The 17,736-nt window shown below is 35.6% G+C and overlaps 1 protein-coding gene across 1 annotated transcript in view; it reads left to right on the top strand.

Annotated features, from left to right (window-relative positions):
• The window catches only part of VTA1 (vesicle trafficking 1), a 70,483-nt gene that overhangs the window by 22,606 nt on the left and 30,141 nt on the right, over window positions 1-17,736 (top strand). Inside the window, exon 5 of the mRNA XM_081251269.1 lies at window positions 15,735-15,843. Coding sequence (XP_081107395.1) covers window positions 15,735-15,843 — 109 coding nt within the window. The remainder of the gene's footprint in view (window positions 1-15,734; window positions 15,844-17,736) is intronic.

The following is a 17,736-nucleotide window of genomic DNA, read 5'->3' on the forward strand; positions in this document are numbered from 1 at the left end:
CTAGCCACATTTTAAAAAGTGAAAACAAAAGATGGAATTCTTTTTAATGATAAACGTTTTTTTTTTTTGTAATAAGTTCTTTAAATCCAGCATGTATTTTATACTTAATGAGTACATAGCTACTGTATTGGTCCCTGAACCCCAGGATCAGAGTTTGATTTTATTAAGTGTTTAAGTATTACTAATCCTGGATGCTGTTAAATTTCTGTACTGTTATTTGGTAAACATTACTGGAGGCAGAGACTTTTTAGTGCTGTTTTTTTCCTATTTTGTTTCTAGCCAGAAATATTATTGTTAAAGATTTGTCTCTATTGTAAAATACATATAGAACTAGATATTTTACAAGATACTTCCTATGCATTTTATCAGTTTGTTTCTCATAACCACTCTAAGATAAGTAGAGCACAAATTCATTTTATATATGAGCAAACTGAGGCTAAGTGACAAACTTGTTGCCGTGAGTTCAGTGTTGTTTTCACTGTAGCAGGCTTTACCATTGACGTGGAAAATGTGTTTTCTGAGAGGGGAGATATTAATCTAGAAAGAGAACAAAAGAGAGAGAGAGGGGAAGGAAGAAGGGAGGGAAGGAGGGAGGGAGGAAGAGAGGAGAAAAGAGAGTTACAAATGAGACTGATAGAGGCATGTCATATTAGTGATTTGAGATCTATGAAGACCACTGCTTTCTATGAAATGATTTTTTCAAAATGGTGAGCAGCTCAGTGTATCATTCCAAACAAAACAAAGTACAATCTATCTATGAGATATTTTACATGTTCGTAAAACAGTACATCAAAACTGTGCAATAAATGCTTTGTTTATATGTAAAATGTAGTTAAGCTCTAGGCCTGATGATCATAAGCTGAGTTTTTGAGTTGGCAGAGGTGTACAGGACATTTCAAAATTGTGCCGAATGAGGGACACTTTTTTATTGTGTGTGACTGTCCCTTTTCTTTCAAAACATCAAGCATCCTGTCTCTTGCCCACACAGCATTCCCCAGTCAGATGACTAGAAACCACCAACAGATATTTCCAAACACCCGCGAGGGTATGGGGCAATGCCCAGTGAGAGCCACTGCTGTTAACTTTTCTTGAAATAGAGAAATATAAGAGAAAACTGAGGCCTGGAGTGTGAAAACCACAAATGCTTCTCACTTTTTTGCATTTTAGAGGCCCTGTGGATCCACTCTTTAGCTCCCTTTCTACTCCTGTCTCCTGTTACTACGGATCTGGATTTTTTTCCTGTTTTACTAGTATGGGGCTCTATACTAAACAGGGCATACAGAGGACCTAGAGGTGATTTAATCATGACATTATGGAAAACTGTAGATAGGTAGTCAGGTTTTGGCGAGTACCAGGTGGCTGAAGGAGAATAATGAGACCAGATTAGAAAAGTAAGTCATAAGCCAGATCAGACAGATGATAAAAGGCCTGGCATCTTCAATTAGGGGATTTATTGAATAAAGAATTATGCTTTGGGGTGCTTGGTATGATAAGACTCTATAGAATGAACTGGGGTAGGAAAGAACTACAAGTCATTTGGCAAAAGAACTAGTTAATGATTACTGTGGAACTTCGTACAAAGTGGGTTGTCGTTGACCTGAGGAAAAATAATATGTTTAGACTTAAATTGTAAAGTGTGAGGTGCAGGTATAGCCTACAAAAATAAATCACCACAAGACACTTGGAAAGAAAAAGACAAGAAATATGCAAAATAGAGATGAAAGTTCAAGTTAGGAGATTAGACAAACCCTCAGGTAAGAAGATAGTTTTGAAAGAAAGAGAAGATGGTCAGGTAAACATCCTGATAAACACCTGTATTTAAAAGGCTAGAGGAAGAAGTGAATAAAGAAACACAATTAGAGAAGTGGATAGAAATGTAAGATATCAGAAGAGAAGGTCATGATAAGGCACAGTAGCAGATAAGTTTGCCAGATACTTCTGAGATGGCTTTTCTTGCCTCTCCTACTTCTTACTTAGAGGAGCTGCTTTTGCCCACATATCTCAGAAGCAAGCACACAGGTCTTTTAAGTTATAACTGCTAACAGTGGGGAACCCAGATAAAAGGTAAAGTAATAGATACAGGAAAAAGAACAAAATGTCCAGAAGTCTTAAGTGAGTAATGTAGGTTTGGTTTTGTTTGTTTTTGTTTTTGTTTTACTTAAGGGACACATAAATACCTCCACACATAATTAACATGTCATTCATCTGCATTTCAGAAGGAAAAAAAATCTAAGTTTACATATAGGTATCCTTAACAAAGAACAGCTTTCTTAGTTATTTGAACATAGTAGCTAAGGCGAGGACTCTTAATGGGACAAATGAGAGGGCTTCAAAAGGAGTTGGGGGAGAGATGTTTATATACTGAGGATACTAAAGACTACATGTAGCCCAAGAGTGAAAGAGACATTTTTCCAAAATGTTTACACTCTTTTCTTTCCCTGTCTAGTCACCCAACCTACTACCTAAGTTTTTCTGCCTTGCATTGGCATTAAAGTAGGAAATAGCATCTGTGTTGGTGGTTAAGGGATCCAGAGAGCAGGAGGGGTCTGAAATGGTATGGAAAAAAGAAATTAGGCATTGTAAGGCCAGCATGGAAAGGACGTCCCTATAATTATTTGATTGGGCTGAGGTTTATTCTTTGGGCCTTTATGTAAATCCTGCATTTTAAATTAGAAGATGTATGTACACACATTTAGTGTGTAATTATATGTGGGTGCTCTTCACTAACTTACATATGTTTGTTATAACATGCAAAGTTTATACATCCAGTGAAAGTTGTATATATCAAAAGTTATAATTTGTTGGGCATACAATACTGACATTTCTCATATCCATTATTATACAGTGATCTTATCCTTATATAACTAGTGAACTGGTTTTTGGCCATTGAACTAAGGTTGACTAAATAAAGGCAGCCGACAAGGAAAGTGAAATACTGGCAAGACTGTTCATACACCAATAACATAATCCCCCAGCCAGGCAGTTTGATCAGCCTAGTTTCAAATTCTATTTTCCCTTAATTTTAATGCTGGTTTTTGTTCCATCATTTTCCATTTCTAGAAGTGGCATATTCATCATTATCACTGAGATACAGATTTTTCAAAATAATGATTTAAAATGTCATAACTTTAAATAATGCTCCACTTGAGTGGAATAGGGAGGAATACACTCTAGCTGTGACTTTCGCAGCTCCTACCAAAACAGATAAGCAAAGTATCATCGGCGTCAACCCTCTCTGGTAGGTCCTCATTGTTGTCTGAGGAAATCTAAGGCTTGTATTTCTTTACTTGTGATTTAAGCACTCTATGCCTAAAACAAGACACAAACTAGCAGAACATTTCTTATTTCATAATAACTATTAAAAACATGACATGTTTTAAAAGCTGGGTATAACTGGTTACTCAAAGCATTGTAACTCATTCCCTCCTTTCCACTTTCACTTTAGTTTCATCCTATACTTTGAAAACACTAGCAGAGACAAAGACAGGAAACAGAAAGGTGGGAAAAGAATAAGTTTAAGGATTTCAGGTAGGGAGATTTTTTTTTTTTAATATGTACTCCTGTAAGTATATTTCAGGAATTGCTCTTTCTTATTTGTTCATTTATAAAGGAAATGTGGTGGTGTTATTACCTGCATAATATCCCATAGCTTTTTAATAAAGCTGGAACTTTCTTCAAAAAGAGTTGTTTCCCTTGCTTCTCAAAGAATGCTGTATGAGAAACATTAAAGTCTACAATAACAGAAAATGAAGAAGGGAAAGGCATTATAATTATCTTATAGTTTTTATTTGTGTATTTCAAAATTATCTTTTAATTTTATCATCTTTATAATCAAGATAATGGGGTTTTTTTAATTATATTTTTTAAAGTTTAAAAAATGGTGTGGTTTTTTCCTGTCAGTCCTGAAAATTTATTTAAAAGAACAGCAACAGTGGTTGTCAGCGCCAAGCCTAAACTCCAAAGCAAGAGGTCATTTTACATCTCAGGACTTCGTTTTTCTTCTGTAAAATGGGAAGCCTAGTCAAGCAGATCTCTGAGGTCCTTTGCAGCTCTACCAGTCTATGATTATATGTTCCATGCATGCAAGAAGAGATGGGAAAAGGAGAATAAAAAGCAAAGATGAAAAAGCAGACAGAAAAAGTAAAGGAGAGAGGCAAAAATAGTTTTAGATTAGAAGCTCCAAAAGGAGGGATGAAAAATTACCCATTTAAGTTATATAAATGATAACGAAAAGTAGAGCCACCAGAAATTATGACAGCCAAGCACTAATTTCTAGTAGGAAGAAAGGAGAAGAAACATGACATGGCAATGTAGGGGCTGTCAGTGTAGGGAGGGAGCAAGACGAACATCTGGGGCCTTCTTATGGCATTTGTACGTAAAGATGTTGAGTCTTCTAGTTAAATTCCTTTTATTTAACTTTCCAGCCATTTTTTTTAAAGGTCGTTGGTTCACAAGCTACACTACTGCAGTTTACCTAATTAATTTTCCTATTTTAGGCTCTTTTACCCTGGAACCTATTCTCCTCTGTCATTGTTTTATTGAAGAACCTAACAGGGACTTTTCCTTTCCTGGCTTTGCAAGTCCAGACTCCTTCTTGTGCTACTTCTTACCAGTCCCATTGTATGTTTGTCAGACCATTCTGCTTACCTCCCGCACTCAGCTCTCACTGTTGTAAACTTTGGATTTTTAGCCTGCTTTGTCTAAGTCTTACCTTCTCTTCGAGTCTTAGCTCCATTATTCTAGCCCTTATATGCATTTCTCCATTCTCTCAACTCATTTAGCATCTTAACTTTATGAATGTTACACTATAAATGTGTTGACTTAAGATTTTGGGGGTTTTTTAATTATTTTTTTTAATTTTTAATTTTGTATTTTAAAGCAAGCGATGTTCAAAATATATATATAGGTTATTTTTCTACTTTAACATCTTGTGTTAACTACTTATGGCCAGTATTGATAGGCTTTCTTTTATCATATTTTAGATCTATTTCACTTCTAGCAGTGTTTGAGGAGCAGATACCATTTTGCCTTTACCTGTTGAGTTTCTGCTAATTTGAGGGAATCAAATGAATATGGTATGTTTTCCTGCCCTCACAAGGTTTGTGTTCCAACTTGGAAAGGGAAGCAGAATAACTGAGTATGATGATATATGGTGTAGTAATGACAAAATACAGTGACGCGATCCAATCCTACCATTTGCCTGGCACTGTGCTTAGACACTTTAGATATATCTTGTTTCACTTTCACAACCCTGAATTACTGTGAGAAAACAGAATCAGAAAATAAAAGTTCCTTGTCCCCAGATGCTATGGCCCTGAACAGTATTAACAAACTCTGTGTGATAAAGGTCTAGCATTTTTTTCTTCTTAATTCCCATTCTGTTGCAAGCTGATTGTTTTGTAAAATATAAATAATGATTAACTAGAAAAATAAAACCTTAAAAAGACATATAAAGTACAAGCCTAATTTGCTATAAGTTTCCCAAATGCTCTCAATTTCTGTACTGTCTTGTCACAAAAGTGGTAAACAGTTTGCAGTCCAGCTCTGGTTCTGGGACCATATTTTGATTGGCACTGATCTACATCCCTCTATGGGAGCTCCCAGAGAATCCTGTTTGTATCTCAATCAGGGACTCTCCCTACTCGAAAAACAGGGCTGCAATATAACTGGAATAATAATAATAATAATAATGTAATAATAACTGTCTGCAAAGGAGGTAGTCTATTTAAGGTATCCATTTGCGCTGTAAGGTTCAGAATTAAGCAATATCTTCTTGCTAGCCTAGAAAACCATGGTAGATCAGGAGAAATTCATCTACTTACAAAATTGTGTTTTGTACATACACCATACCTTAAGTTTTCATGCTCTCACTGTACACTGAAGGTCTCATTCTTAGTAATTGTAATAATAAATAGAAAGATATGAGGGTAGTATTATCTGTCTTATTAGAGTAGGAATTTCATGTATCTTGTATTCATTTCTGTATAATAATTACCAAGAACGGTGTCTTGTACATGATCTTCAAATAGTTGTAAATGAATGAAGTATTTTTGCATGCAATGTTAGTATAATATGGTTCAGAATACTGCAGGCATTGGCCTCAAAATCCCATATGCCACTTCATAACTGTGTGACTTTGGGTAAGTTATTTGACTTATGTAACCCTGTTCCCACATCTGTAAGATGAAGAAAATTGTAACAGCTACTTCTTCAAGGTGTTTTGGATTTTAAATGAGAAAATACATGTAAAGCCTTTAACAAAGTACCTAGCATATAGTAAACGCTTAAAAAACATTAATTTTGCTTTTATTAGTTGATGGATAATGTTCTAATATCCTGTATTTAGAGAGGACATCCACGTAAAATACATGAAAATTTTAATGGAAACTATCCTCATCTACTCAATCTTAAATATTAAGATAAATTTATTCAGAAATAGGCATATTATGTATTATTAGTACTATATTTGGAGGTCCAGCATGTACAATTGGAGTCTCACAAAAGAGACTAGAAAGAAAATGTTGAAGAAATGACCATAGATTTTCTAAATTGGGTGAAAAAAACAGTTATGGAGCCAAGAAGCTCAGTGAACCTCAAGTAAAATAAATGCAAAGAAACCATACCTGAGAGCATTTACTGGTTGTGATAGTCCAACCAGTAAAGTTCAGTGATGGAAGAGGAAATCTTGAAGGAGCTGTCTTGGGAAACGACACATTACGCACAAGGTAACAATGCTTTGAAGGATGGCTGGCTTCTCATTTTTTAAAAAAGTTGTGGCAAGAAGATAATGAAATTGGCATATTTAAAGTACTGAAAGAAAAAGCAAACAAGCAAAAGAACCTGACAGCTCAGACTTCTCTGTAGAGCAAAGCTACCCTTCAAATAATGAAGGTAAAATAAAAGACATTTTTAGATACATTAGTTCATTACTAGCAGATCTGCACTAAAGATCTAAAGAACTAAAGAACAGCAGAAAGGAGGTTTTTCAGGCTGAAAGAAAATGATACCAGATGACAACTTGGATTTATAGGAAGGAATAAAGTACACTGATACAGTGTGTAAGTAAATACATTAAAAACTATATATTTCCGCTTTTATTTGTTTCTTTAAAAAAATATATATGCCGTTTAAGTAAAACTTATTGTAACGATACATATATATTTGGTAAACCACCCCCAAAAAAAGGCAGGGAAAGGGAACAGAGAAACAGAAGCAGATAAGACTAATATAAAACAAATAGCAAATTTTAGGCCTACATACAGCTGTATCAGTACATACTATAAATGTAAATGGAGTAACACTCCGATTTAAAAGTAGAAAGCAAGTCCCAACTGTATACTATTTATAAGAGACATCCTTTAAATACAGAGACACAGATATTTTGAAAATGAAAAGATGAAAAAATATTCAATGCAAATACTAAGTTAGCAAAATCTGAGGTGGCCATATTAATATTAGATAAAGTAAACTTTAAGATGATGTTTTACCAGAGGTAAAATGGGACATTTTGTTATCAAGAAGATATTACAGTTCATTAAGAAGTTACCACAGTTATAAATGTCTATGTACCTAATAGCAGTTTTAAACTTTATGAAACAAAACGTGATAAAAATAAAAGAAAATACAGAAAAAAAGTCATAATAGTGGTTGGAGATTTTAACACCCCCCTCTCAGTCATTTGTAGGATAAATAGTTTAAAAGCAGTAAAATTATCTAAAATGAATAAAGACTGCCCACATCAAATATTGGCTAGAATGTGTGAAAACAAGAGCTTTCGTACATCGCTTGGTGAAAATGTTAGATGTCATAACCAGTTTGGGAAGAGATTTGGCAGATTTTTATGAAGTTAAACATACACCTACCTTTTTACCCAGCAATTCCTTGGTGTTTATCCAAGAGAAATGAAAACATATGTCCAGAAAAGACTTGTTCAGGAGTGCTCATAGCAACTTTATTCATGATATCCCAAAGCTGTGTAAACAGCCCAGATGTCCACCAGCAGAGGAACTGATAAATAAATTGTGCTGTTACTAAGGTATAAAAAGAGGCTACTGATATACCCTAAAACATGGATCAATTTTGTAGACATGTTGAGCAAAAAAAGACCCAAAAGAATACAAACTATATGATTCCCTTCATATAAAGTACTACAATAGACAACTTGATTCTAGTGAAGAAAATTAGGAGTTTTTTGGTGTATGGCAAGGGGAAATTGATCCGGAAAGGGATATAAAGGAGCTTCCTGGGGAACTAGAAATGTTGTATGTTGATAGGAGTATGTTTTACACAGGTAGATCTTTTTGTCAAAACTCAAACTATACACTTAAGATTTATACATCTCAAGGTATATCAGTTTTACTGCAAAAAAAGTTAAATATTGAACTGTTGTTTGTAGGTTTAGTTTTTCTTGATGATATTAGTTGGCAATTCTAAAACTGCGTACTCTATATTCGAGGATTGTGCAAATGAGTAAATATATTGAGGGAGCCAGATTTCTCACTTCTGGGGAAAGAAGTTACAGTGGAGGGTGGGAGAAGACTAGATTGCATTATAGTGTTGGATTGGAGTTGGAGATGTCCATATTAACTCATGCTTTTAAATATACAAATAAGGCAAAATAGATATATTTCTATAAACAGTATGTATGTATACTATAAATGTGTGCATATACAGTATATGCATGTATTTGTATATACAGCATATATACATAGGTGTGTGTACACATGCACATAAAACATAGTTCCTATATCTCTGTACTGAAAGAACCTAGAAGCAATGATGCATCAGTCACAGTGCCTGATTTTGGGTTCTAAATACCCCTCATCTATAAAAGGAACCAGGACTCTTATAGGGCTGGGTATCTAGGGCTGGGTAAGGGAAAGTATTAAATGAAGCTGGACCTTCTTACTGTGCCAGAAAATAAAGAAATGGTTCACATAATCACAGGAACATGTCAGAAGGATCCAGAAGCCAACTTGAAAGGGTTCCCACTGTCAGCATGAGGGACAGTTTGACTATCGAAATATGAATGATATTAATAGGTAATGCATTGAATAAAATAAGAATTCATTGGTCCCTACTGAAACATACAATGGAATAAATAAATGAATGAATAAATAAATAATGGAAGGACGGAGAAAGCTCCTTACAGTAGCGTTCTAACTAATAAATAGAGAAATGACAATGAAGTTGGAAATCATTAATGGGATTTAAAACTAGTGGGCAGAAAATTTGGTGACGAGCAGGATATTTACATTAGTCTCTAAATGTCTCCCCTCAGATTGCTTATTAATTTTAAAGGGGAAAATAGTAAGCCAGTAATGGAAAAACCTGTCTGACACCACTTTAACCAACTCGTCAAACCTAACACAAGCAATATTGGGACCAGCTGATATTATGTGGCTCCTAATAAGATGAAGTGAGAAAGGCAAATATCACTTCAGTGCAAATCCTGTGGAAAATGCATAATCTGAACCTAATCATGAGGAAACATCAGACAAATCCAAACTGAAATGTCAAGGTCAAGAAACACTAACAAAGGCTGTTCCAGATTAAGGGCTAAAAAGATAATGACAACTAAATAATGTATGCTTTTTAAGTTAAATAGACCCAGGGGAGGAACTACCAAGGACATCACTGGGCCAATTTACAGAATTTATTGGGACTGTGGATCAAACAGTATTCTTGTGTAAGTGTTAAATTTCCTGATTTTAATAACGATTGTGTGTGAGATTGTCCTTGATCTTAAAAAATGATTAATGAAAGGGTAAGGGGGCAGAGTGACTTCCAACTTACTCTTAATTGGTACAGAAAAAAATGCAGTAAACATTTTACATATTAATATGTGCATAGCAAGTCCATGCATAGATGAGTAGATTGATAATACAAAATGTAAACAATTGGGTGATCTGAGTGAAAGGTACCGTGTACTAGTTTTAAAACTTTCCTCCAAGCTTGATGAAATTATATAAAGTTCCTTCACAAAACTATATATGTATATTTTTCCCCCCCAAAAGATAGCATTGGCTTCTTTTCTTGCCCTGGTGGATTAAGTTTTAAATAGTTAATGTTCATACCTTCTTTGGATATCTTTCAGCTAATTGGAATGTACCTTTCAAATATTATAAAAATAGAGTAAATTTAAGTATTTGTGTATTATAGTTAAGACTTTTTGGTACAGTTTTACTCTCATTTTTAAAATTTGTTTTATAAAATTCTAGTTGCTTTGAAAAATATAAAGGTATAAAAATTTTGAATAAGTCTCCAGGAAATACATGTTATTTGTGATAACACTTTAATATTTGAATCATGATAGTAAGTTTGTTGAATATGTATTTTTAAAGTGTTTCTCATTGTGCTATGTCCAGTGTTCCTGGGAGTTATATAGAGCCCTTGTTGTTTGTGTAATATACTTGGGAGAATTGAGGGCCTAAGAGTATAAATGTGTTATCTGTGATGTTACCACCAACTTAGAGATTCTTATTTTCTTTTGTGTTACTAATTACTTTGAAGTGTTATGAAAGCTGTGGCTTCTCTCCCATGCATATATGTATTGCTTTTTTTTCATATAATTCAGGGGGTTTCAAGGACACCCTTCACCCTATCTACTGACCCCTCCCTGCAAGCTTAAGTGAAACTGTGTACTGAAGTTTAATGTTCACATTTATTCGTTGGCAAAAAGTGTTTCACTCCAGTTCAGTGTTTTTCTTGGTGCTGTTCTAGGACAGCCAGCTTCAGAATCGTTTGTGGTACTTGATGTAAAAAAAAAAAAAAAAGGATTCCAGAATCTACTGTCCATTCATTCATTCACCAAATATTTGTTAATGTCTACTACATGCTAAACACTGTTCTAGGCAGTAGTAATACAGCAGTGGATTAAATCCCTGCCCTTGTGGTAATCACATTCCTCTGGTGAAGACAGACAATAAGCAAATAAACACATAAAATGTATAGTATATCATGATAAATATCATGGTAGGGATCCCATGGTAGGGATAGGAAGGTCAATTTAAATAAGGTATCTGGGGAATGTCTCACTAAGAAGACAACATTTTAGCAAAGCCCTGAAGAAGTAAGGGAGTGAATCATACAGATGTTCCAGGAAGAGACAAGAGAAAGTGCAAAGATTTTTGAACAGCACAGTTACCTGTTGAAGTTCAAGACATAGCAAGGAATACAACGTGGCTGAATCTAGAGTGAGGAAAATGCTGGCAGGTGACGGTGGGGTAGGGGAGTTCAAATAGAGTTGACAGGATTTGACTGCTATCTTTAAAGTGTTAATACTTGCATTATAATGGACAAGGGTGGAAATAGGGGCACCGTTAGTATATTATTAATAATCAAAGTGAGGGCAGTGGTGGCTCAGACCAGAAATTGCGATAGAAGACATGGTGAGAAACTGGATACATTTTGAATGTAGAACTGACAGAATTTAAGATTCATTGGTAGAATATGAGAGAAATAGAGGGCTCAAAAATGACTTCAAAGGTTGGGGCTTGAACAACTACAAGACATTTACTGACGTGGAGGAACGAATTGAGTAGCGGGAAGATCTGACATCGGTTTTGAACTCTGGATGTTTTGAGCTATCAGATGTACAAGTGAAATGCTGAGTTGAATGTATACATCCCGAAGTTCAGAAGAGAGGTCTGAGCATTTGGGAGTTGACCGCACAGTATTTAAAGCCATTAGACTGGAAGAGGTCGTCAAGGTAAAGTGTTGAAAACAAGATGAGAAGTCTAAGAACTGAAGTCTGTGGCACTCCCCACCCTGGAGATGAGAAAGAATCACTGTGAAGGTCTGGAAAGGAACACCCAGTGAGGCAAAACCAGAAGACCTTGATAACCAGGAAAGCAAGTGAAAAGGGGGTTGCGAGGAGGAGGGAGTACTCAACTTTCCACCTTAATGGGGACAAGTAAGATGACATCTAAGCTTTGGATTTAGCAAGAGAAGTAATCCGTAACCTTGACAGAAACAGTTGCAGTGCATGCTAGGGATAAAAACTTGACTAGGATGGGTTCAAGAGGAAGAATTGGAGACAGCTAATGTAAAGCATTCTCTAACACACCATTGTAAAGCAATTATACTCCAATAAAGATGTAAAAAATAAAAAAATAAAGTATTCTCTTTCAAGGTGGCTTTTTGGTATGCTAATGGAGAATGATTTATATCAGGTTTTCTGTAATTTGGGCCAGGAATTTTTTTTTTTCATGTGGACCGTTTTTTTAAAGTCTTTATTGAATTTGTTACAATATTGCTTCTGTTTTATGTTTTGGTTTTTTGGCCGTGAGGCATGTGGGATCTTAGCTTCCCAACCAGGGATCAGACCCGCACCCCCTGCATTGGAAGGTGAAGTCTTAACCACTGGATCACCAGGGAAGTCCCAGGAATTTATTTTTTTATTACACCCTACTATGATTCTTACATGCACCAGGTTTGAGAACCCCTGTTTTAACGTATGATTGGTGTTTGCTGGCCAGTCATTCTTCAGTGTAGCAAGTGCAAATGATTTAATGAAAATTCTTATTTAACCACTGCTGACTTAGTGGCTAAAATTTGCAGTTGTCAGTGACTCTCATCAATCCAGTTACAAAACAGGAACATAGAGGCCAGGGACAAAAGTAAAAGTTCTTTTTGTAATTCCTGTTTCCCAGAAAGGATGTCTAATCAGCCAAAAGAAGTTAAAAGATTTCAAAAATATTGACATCTTGAAATTCTCCTCTTCAAATATTATTTAATATTTAGCATCCTTTATTTGAAAGAAAACAATGAAAAGGTGAATTAGTTTTGAGTTACAACTGCCAAAATCTGCTCAAAATTTAAGCACCAGTTTCTAGGGGTGTCTTGGAAATAGTGTGGAATAAAAATCAAGCTGTTGTGTTGATTTATCTGCTTTGGGGAAATTTTTTTTTCTTTTTTTTTTTTTTTTTTTTGGTACGTGGGCCTCTCACTGCTGTGGCCTCTCCCATTGCGGAGCACAGGCTCCGGACGCGCAGGCTCAGCAGCTATGGCTCACAGGCCCAGCTGCTCCGTGGCATGTGGGATCTTCCCGGACCGGGGCACGAACCCGTGTCCCCCACATCGGCAGGCAGACTCTCAACCACTGCACCACCAGGGAAGCCCTGGGGAAATTTTTTTTAATGTATTTATTAAAATGAACCCATTTCAGGTTAGAGTAATGTTTTTTAAACTTCACATACTAATGAGGAACCCAACGTGGTTTAAATGTCTCTACACTGTTCGTACTATGAAATTAGGAATGAAGGAACCTTCTAAAGTCATTACAATATGACTTACCCAATTAAGTCTTTAGACAATGTTAAATTATTTCAGACGAAAGAAAATCTGTCTCATTTTTAAAAGACTCCAAAAGAAGGTAACTTAAACTTTCCTAAGCAATTTATTCATTTACTTTCAAAATGATTCCCTTTATATTTAAAGTACCATTTAAAAGCCCATTTTCTGGTTCTGAAGAACCTAGGAGCAGGACAGGAATAAAGACTTAGTTGTAGAGAATGGACTTGAGGACACGGGTAGGGGGAAGGGTAAGCTGGGACGAAGTGAGAGAGTGGCATGGACATATATACACTACCTAATGTAAAATAGATAGCTAGTGGGAAGCAGCCGCATAGCACAGGGAGATCAGCTCAGTGCTTTGCGACCACCTAGAGGGGTGGGATATGGAGGGTGGGAGGGAGACGCAAGAGGGAGGGGATATGGGGATATATGTATACGTATATCTGATTCCCTTTGTTATACAGCAGAAACTAACACACCACTGTAAAGCAATTATACTCCAATAAAGGTGTTAAAAAATAATTTTTAAAAAAGCACACTTTCCCTTATTGTATACATTGCTGTCTAAATTGCAAATTGCAGTTTGCTAATTGTAGCTTACCAGAACAGCCCTAAATTGAATGGCTAGGTTGATTACTAGTGTGACATGGGGTAAGTCATTTTACTTTTGTAATGCCACTTCCTCATCTCTATAATGTTGGGACTATAGAATCCTAAGAGAAAAAGATGAAGAAAATATTATGGACTTCAGATAATACAGGTGTCACATTTAGTGATGGAAGTTATTGCCTGGCTTTCACATTGGACTCCAAAACTCATGCCTAACTTGTTCATCCCATTACCTCTAGCACTTAGCATGGTGCCTGACTTGAGTAAATGATATATAGCTGTTGACTTGCTGGGAGTCAGGGTAGCTCATATGGGAATAAACATTTGAACTGAACCTAAGAGAAGAGGAGACTTTTGGCAGAAGAGGAAACCGTATGAGACAAAGAGAATAGCACGAGAAAGACTGCAGGTGAGGCAGAATCCCAGCTGGATTGAGGGAAATGGTAGGAAATGAGACTGAAGCCATGGCCACAATGTAGAAGGCCTTGAATGCCAGGTTAATCTATATTTACATCGAGTCAGTCTTTTAATGTCTCAGAGCCTTACTGTGAGTAAAACATGACCTGCCTAAATTTCAAGGTTGTGGTAAGGACCAGGTAAGGGGAAGTGGAGCAAAATATAATTGTACCTGGAAGAAAATGAGAATCAACGTATGGAACTTTTTAAAAAATGGAATATATGAGAGGATTGTTTTAGAAGAGAAGAGAAGTTAAATATACAAATTCAGTAATTTGAAGGGTTACTTTTTCTTTAGGTTTCTGTATATTGTACTACTTATCTATAGTAGTATGTAGAGAATCTCACATTACAGAATACTCAACTAAGTATTTGGACTGTATGCAGTACTTGTAGTTATTGATGACTTAGTGGATCTTTACAAAAGGCAAATTACAGTTGTTTTCAACATAATAAAGTCATGTGTTCTCTCCAACTTTAATGTGCATACAGATCACCTGGGGGGTCTTGATGCAGTGCAGATTGTGGTTCAGGAAGTCTGGAGTGGGCTATAGAAGAGTCTGCATTTCTAACAAGCTCCCAGGTGTTAGCAGTGCCACTGGTCCATGATTACAATAAAGGTCAAATGAAAATATAAACTGAAAATCAGTAGTCCATCCTAAATTCTAACAGATTTTACTCTTGTATTTTTAAAGCAAATTTTTGTCTTATTCTATAGCATGTAGCGTAAATTTTAAGTCAGGAAAGAAGAAGAGGCAACTAGCAGATTCTTCACTGATTTTCCATTTCTCTTTACAGCAACCCAGTGATGTATTATTTTCCCCTTTTTAGAACCGAGGTAACTGAGATTTAGAGCTGGTAAATAACATAAGTTAAAAGGTCAAGTTTGTGTAGCTGTCAGTCTAATGTTCATGTGTTTGCTGTAACCACTACAGCATCTTAGTTTTTTGTTTGTTTGTTTTCATATATTTGTACAGATTAATTTTTCCCTCTTTAGTGAAAATCGTTTAGTATGTTGTTATTTTATGTTTAATTTTAAATTCAATTTAGCCTATTTCTGTCCTGTGCATAAAAGTTGCAAGTTTTGCTGAAAGGACACTCCTATAGTTCCTTTGTAGACCTCTTCTGAAACATAAAACCACAAAAGAGAACTAGTTATGTGTATTGAGGAAGATGGCTTTTCATGAAGTCTGTCAAGCCCTAGGCAGTTGGTAGAATCCCGTGATAAGGTGGGGAGATTGCCAGAATATGTCAGAGCTGTACCGTGCAAAAATAGGTTTTATCACAGAAGTATGATGTAGGTCATCATAATGTATATTTTTATTTGACTTTTTTACTGCAGTCTAACATTGACATAAAAATATTTCTTTTAGAATGTGAAACACAGAAAGTATGCAAGGTGGAAGGCAACATATATTCACAATTGTTTAAAGAATGGAGAGACTCCTCAAGCAGGGCCTGTTGGGATTGAAGAAGATAATGGTATGTATTTATCTAAGTAAAATGATTTAGTAGAATCATAATTGCTCAATATATTATTATTCAGAGTTTTTAGAAGGAGTGATACAATTTTGTTTCCTTCATCAGGTCCAAAATCACGTGTAAAATTATAAACTTAGGGACAAGTGAAAAATTAAGGCCAAACTGTTCTAATATCTGTCTGTGTCAACTGCTCTGTCTCCGGCCTCTAATCAGATTTCTTTCCTACGTGGGACAGGCAATCCTTTTTTAATCTGTAAAATGTTTCCAAACTACAAAGAACACTGAATTTATTTTGTATATACTTGAGGTGGGTTTTTTGGGGAGGGGGGCAGGTAATACTTTAACATGGTTAAAAATTTATACAGTATATAAGAAATAAGAAGTGAAATTCTCCTTTCCACCACACCCTTTATCTTCCCAGATTCTACTGAAACCCAAATAAGTAAATGTTTTAGTGTTTTGTGTATTTTTACAGAGATTATTTTTTATAAATTACTAGTAAATAGGAATATATACCCTCACTTTTTTTCACACAATTGGTAATACACACACTGTTCTACTTCTGGTTGGTTGGTTTATTTATTCATTCATTTGGAGGACTATTTAGAATTTTATAATGCCACTCAGTAAAAAAGCAACACTACAGTTCTACATATAAATACTATGTATAAACTGTTTTTGCAGCTCTTCTCCTAGAGAAGCAAGCTTTTATGCGTTATTTCAAATGAATTTTTTGCTATCTATTCCTGAAGGACACTTCCTGATATATCCTTGTTTAATCTTGAGGTAGCCTTTTTCACATAGAATGCTTCTTGCAGTCATATAATAAATGCCTTGCATTCATATAATGCCTTAAAGCTTGCAGATCATTTTCATGTATCTCATACCCTCAGAAATCTCCAAGAGACAGTTGATGTTATTTCTGTTTTACAGAAGAGGAAATTGAGGTTCTGGGTTTTGGCCTGCCTAATGTCATAGAACTACAGAAAAAGAGAACCAGAAGTTGAATTATACTCAAAGTCCTTTGTTCTTTTTACTAACACTATAGCATGAATACTGTAATATTAAGTTGTTATTAACTGTTTAAAGTTAACTATTCTAAGACATGGTTAAGTTTTGGAGTTATTTACATCATGGCGGTGAAATTGGATTTTTTCAAGTGTATTGCTACAACCTTATTTCTCACTTTTTCATTTAATATTTTGGAATGTTTTACATACTTCCTTCGCTGCTTTAATACTGACCACAATCAGGCATGTTTTATGTTAGTCCTACTGTTTACAAAACCATTAGTCACTTCCAGTTTTCCAAAAGAAAAGATCCAAGATCCTTAGCCTACCAAGCAAGACTCACCACTATCTGGCACTGACCAGTTTTATTTCCTACTCCTATCTCCTGTGGTCTTAGTCCTCTAGGGCTGCCATAGCAAAATACCATAGACAGGGTGGCTTAAACAAAAGGCATTTATTTTCTCACAGTTCTGGAGGCTGGAAAATCCAAGATCAAGGTCCAGCAGAGTTTGGTTTCTGGTGAAGATCTAATTCCTGGCTTTCAGAGGACCACCTTCTTTCTGTTCTCATATGGTGGAGTGTCAAGGAGAGGGGGCAAAAGAGGGGGAGAGGCACAGATCATTCCTGTTGGATTAGGGCTCCTCCCTTATGACCTCATTTAACCTGTAGTTACCTCTAAAAACCCTGTCTCCAGATACCGTCACATTGGGGGTTACGGCTTCATCATACGAATTTTGGGGGGACAGTTCAGTCCATAACACCTATATAAACCCTTTATTACATCTATAGAAGTTAACAGCAAGAAAGTACCTTTTTCTCTTTCTTTAATTAAAACCATTTCTCCCTCCTAAAATGTTCATCTTTCTTTACCTGTCTGAATCCT

Source organism: Mesoplodon bidens (genome assembly GCF_964165515.1).
Source record: "Mesoplodon bidens genome assembly, chromosome: 12".
Taxonomy (NCBI): Eukaryota; Metazoa; Chordata; class Mammalia; order Artiodactyla; family Ziphiidae; genus Mesoplodon; species Mesoplodon bidens.